Genomic DNA, 4,157 nt, shown 5'->3' with positions numbered 1-4,157 from the left:
AGTTACAGTAGCCGGAATAAGAAAGAGATTAAATTTTTCTTACATGTAAAAAGAAATCTAGAGGCAGCCAGTCCAGGGTTAATATAACAGCTCCATAGCCCATCCATGACAGTCCCCTCTATCCTGCTCTCTGCCATCATTAACACGAGGACCCTGTCCTTGAGGTCACCTCATGATCCCAATGTATTTATTGTAGCTCCAGACATCACATCCAAATTCCAGGCAGCAGGGAGTAGAAATGGGGCACAGACAAAAAAGGGCATGCCTCCCAACTAAGTCAGCCTGCTTCAAAGAGCATTCCCAGAAACCTCACCCAATAACTTTCGCTTGCATCTTCTTGGCTTCTTTCTGAGCGGCAAGGAAATGTGGTATTGTAAAAAGTCCATGGACCCACCTGACACTTTTAAGTTTTCTATTGCTAAGGAAGACACGGGTGTGAATTTTGGATAAGCAAATAGCAGCCCTGGACACGCTTTCTTGAGAGTTAAGTGAAAATCAAACTAAGTTCTTACCTAGTTTCTTGTGGAGGGCCACAGATGAGTATAAGTCCATAAACAGTGATTATGGCATCAAAAAAAGAGGCTGTGCAGGGTGTTCTCAGCCCATTCTACACTTGAGATGGGACGCCGTTTTGTGGTGCTCACCTTAACAATTCCACTACCATATTCCCTTGCTAAATAGATGTTTAAAACAGGAGCCACCTGCTAACGGTCAGCTGGTGGTCTATTAGGACCTCGGGGTCTTTGTTTCCTAAACTTTTTCAGCGTTCGCTCCTCCTCGTCCATCTTTTGTTCTCGTGGTTTGCTCTTCTCATTGAAACAACCTACTCGAGAATCCTGTTTCTAGCCTTTCTGAACCACAGTCTTCACATCGTGGTACCAAGTTGTTGATCAGGATGGAAAACTGAGCTCAGATAAGGGATGCGGCAAAATCGTGTGATGACCAGCGTGATTTATTTTTAAAAGGGCCACTGCCATGTCTGTCTTTTTGAGCTGTCACATCTGCCTCCAATAAAGTCCAGGCTCTTCAGGCTCTAACGAGCTGAGGCAAGAACCAGACTCTGGGTGCAAAGAAAGCTAAAACTTTTAGACAAGGGAGCGAATAACCACATATCTTTTAGGGGGAAATGTCTTAAAGGCCAGAGATAACTTTGGAAGACAGGTTGACATTATGATTAAGACCTCAGTACAGAAAGCTGGGTTCCAGGGCCAGCACCCCTGGGTGTGATTGTGTGACTTTAGACAGTCTGCCTCTCTGTGCCTCATGTTCCTCATCCATAACATAGAACAATAACAGATAATTACAATAATGTAAAATCTATTCGTGAGATGAAATCATCCATGCACAGTAGTTGGGCCAGTGCCTGGCTTCTAGTACAGGGCAAGTGCCCAAAACATCAGCAATTACTATCACTTGTCCAACAACATTATTAGTGATAATAAGGGTGTTGACTTGTCCTATATGGCATGAACGATTTTAGCATAGGCTCTTGCTTGTAAATCTCGATAAATGGATTCAACATCAGTATTATCCTTGTTGGTGATGGAGGAAATATCCAGAAAGTGTTTCCTCTTTCCACAGGCAACAAACGACAACGCCTCCCAGACTTCTGTGGTGGTCCAGTGGTTAGGACTCCACACTTCCACTGCAAGGGATGCAGGTTCAGTTCCTGGTCAGGGAACTAAGGTCCCACACATTGTGTGACACATCCCAAAAAACAAAAGACACCACCTCTGGATCTGGTTCCCTCCAAGAAAAAGAACCTTCCGGTGTGAGACTCCAAACCTCAGGCAGGGGAGAAGCAGGACATGGCAGCCCCTGTGGGGAAGCTTAAGGAGCACTGAGCTACAAAGTCCCCTTGGCATCTGCAACTCCCACCCTCCGTCCCTCTGCAGACCCGGCAGTGCCCATCTGGGTTCATGGGCTCAAAGGCAGCTTCTCCCCACTCGCTTCTGTGTCCAGCATCCTCCCAAAGCCTGCTTTGTGACAGGCTTTCAGGGACACAGTCAGCGAGCAGGCCCTATTGGCATCTGATAGGCAGAAAAGTAACAGACACAGAGGATCTGGGGGTGGGGGCAGGGGCACGGCAGACACCCCATACCCCAAGGACACCCTCCTTCCCGTAGAGCTGTGATGGCCTGAATCTCTGGCAGAGGATACTGGTTTCTGAGAGCTCCTGCCATAAAATTGATCTGTGTCCCTACGGAAAATTCCACGTTACAGAAAGCATGCCCGATGAGGCAGGAAACTTGAGCTGGGAGCATCAGGAGACTCGGCTTTGCCCCTCTGCAGCCCCGTGACTGTAGCTGAGTCTCTTCCCCTCTAGATACCTCGGTCTCCCCATCAGGAAAGTTCAGGAGGTGATCGGATCCACACTCTAGATTTAGATTCAGCTCTAAAAGCTGAACATGCATCAGGGAAGCTACAAAGTTACAAAGGCGGATTCCAAGACCCAATCCTATAAATTCAGGTTCAGCTGGACACCCCGGGCCCAGGAAAGCACCAGAGCCCCCTCCCAAGGGACAGCGCATCTCCGGCTGCCACTCAGCGGGTGGTTTCAGGCATCCCAGAGGCTCACTCTGAGCATGACTGTCTCTCAGGCCCCCGGGAGACTCAGAGGGAGTGGAGGGTCTAAGAGGGGAGCAGCGAGGGGGCAGAGGTGACTGTTGTCTGCACGTCACCCACAGCAAAGCCTGGCCAGGTACTCCCAGCCCACCTTCCCTGGCACCATCAGGGCAGCTGCAGGCACCCCTGGGAGATGCACCTTATGGAAATTGGTCTCCTTGCCTTTCCTGCAGAAAAGTCCTTACCTTTGAGGTTTTCAGAAATCTGAAAAGAACAGCTATCTGGACTCCATCTGCCCTTCAAGCAAGAAGGAAGGGTTTTCTTTCAAGGGAGATATGGTGCAAGCCCACACTCACAAGCAGGTGTCCACTGTCCTGTGGGAGCCAGCCTGGGTCGCTGGCTTGGACAGCGGCAGCCTCCCGGCCTGGCCCCCAGGGAGCATTCTGCCCTCCACCTATTCAACCCCTACTCTGCTCCATCACCTGCATTGAGTGCTACCTGGGAGGTGTTCTATGGGCTTTGCATGTTTCACCCCATCTAATCCCCACAACAAGCCCATGAGGTAGCTGGTATCATTGTCTCCATTTCACAGATAAGGTAACTGAGGCGCAGAGAGGTTCAGTAATTTGCCCTCGGTGACCCAGCTAAGAATTGGTGGAGCTGGGCTTTGCAGTCCACCAGTGAGGCTCCCGGAGGCTAAGCTCTGATACCGCGTGTCCTCAAGCTCTCACGTCGGCAGCCCCACCCAGGACCATGAAACCATTCATCCTGGTCCAGGCTGAAATCCCACACACCCCTGTTATTAATAAAGCACATCCAGGAACCTGGTGTGGGTGGGGGGAGGTGGTGACAAACAGGAATAATAAGGTATTTGCTGCAAAGCTTCTTCCCGGAGGCTCTGTGCCTCCCTCAGAGAGCCCAGTGTGTACACACTCACACACACATATGTGGATGCTCTCACTCACATATACTCAAACTCACCCAACACACATTTTGCTCACACATGCATACACATTTGCACCCTCACACTCAAACACACTGACACAGCACATTCATGGTGTGCAAGACACACACACACATGTGCAGACACGCTTGCGCACATTCATATGCTCTCAGGACACACACCTCCTCTCACAGTCACATATACTTACATTCAGACACTCACACGTCCTCATGCTCACACACGTACCTCCTCACACACACACACACACATTCATGTACTCACACGCATGCGGGTGTGTTCCCAACCGTCACCCACGCCCAGCTGGTTGGTCTGTTCTCAAGCTGCTGACAGCACGTCAGCGAGGAGAGCTGAGAGCCGGACTTGCGCTGGAGGGTGAGTGGCAGAGGAGGGGCGCCCATCTGGTCCCCACACCTCGGGGAGGCAGGGAAGCCATCAGCGCTGGTGGAAGCTAGAAGGAGGGTGGGAAGAGCGTGCCCACTGTCTTGCCAGGACATGGGTCCCTGTCCCTGGGCATGCCTGAGCCGGTCCTCATCTTCCCAGAGTTCTCTTCATATATTTTCAGCCAAGCTGTTGTTGTGGAGAGCTCACGGTGTGCCAGGCATCTCCCCAGGGGCCCTGCCAGCTGCCT

General features: G+C 50.8%; 1 protein-coding gene across 1 annotated transcript in view; it reads right to left on the bottom strand.

Annotated features, from left to right (window-relative positions):
• Positions 1-1,917: 1,917 nt before the first annotated feature.
• RPS6KA4 (ribosomal protein S6 kinase, 90kDa, polypeptide 4) overlaps positions 1,918-4,157 on the bottom strand; it is a gene marked incomplete at its 5' end in the record, with an annotated part of 23,995 nt that continues 21,755 nt past the window's right edge. Inside the window, 3 exons of the mRNA XM_010838096.1 lie at positions 1,918-2,030; positions 2,686-2,792; positions 3,791-3,977. Coding sequence (XP_010836398.1) covers positions 1,918-2,030; positions 2,686-2,792; positions 3,791-3,977 — 407 coding nt within the window. The remainder of the gene's footprint in view (positions 2,031-2,685; positions 2,793-3,790; positions 3,978-4,157) is intronic.

The sequence above is a fragment of the Bison bison genome, unplaced genomic scaffold (genome assembly GCF_000754665.1).
Source record: "Bison bison bison isolate TAMUID 2011002044 unplaced genomic scaffold, Bison_UMD1.0 scf7180017864089, whole genome shotgun sequence".
Lineage (NCBI taxonomy): Eukaryota > Metazoa > Chordata > Mammalia > Artiodactyla > Bovidae > Bison > Bison bison.
The sequence above is the reverse complement of the archived record's forward strand: the minus strand, read 5'-3'. Positions and strand labels throughout refer to the sequence as shown.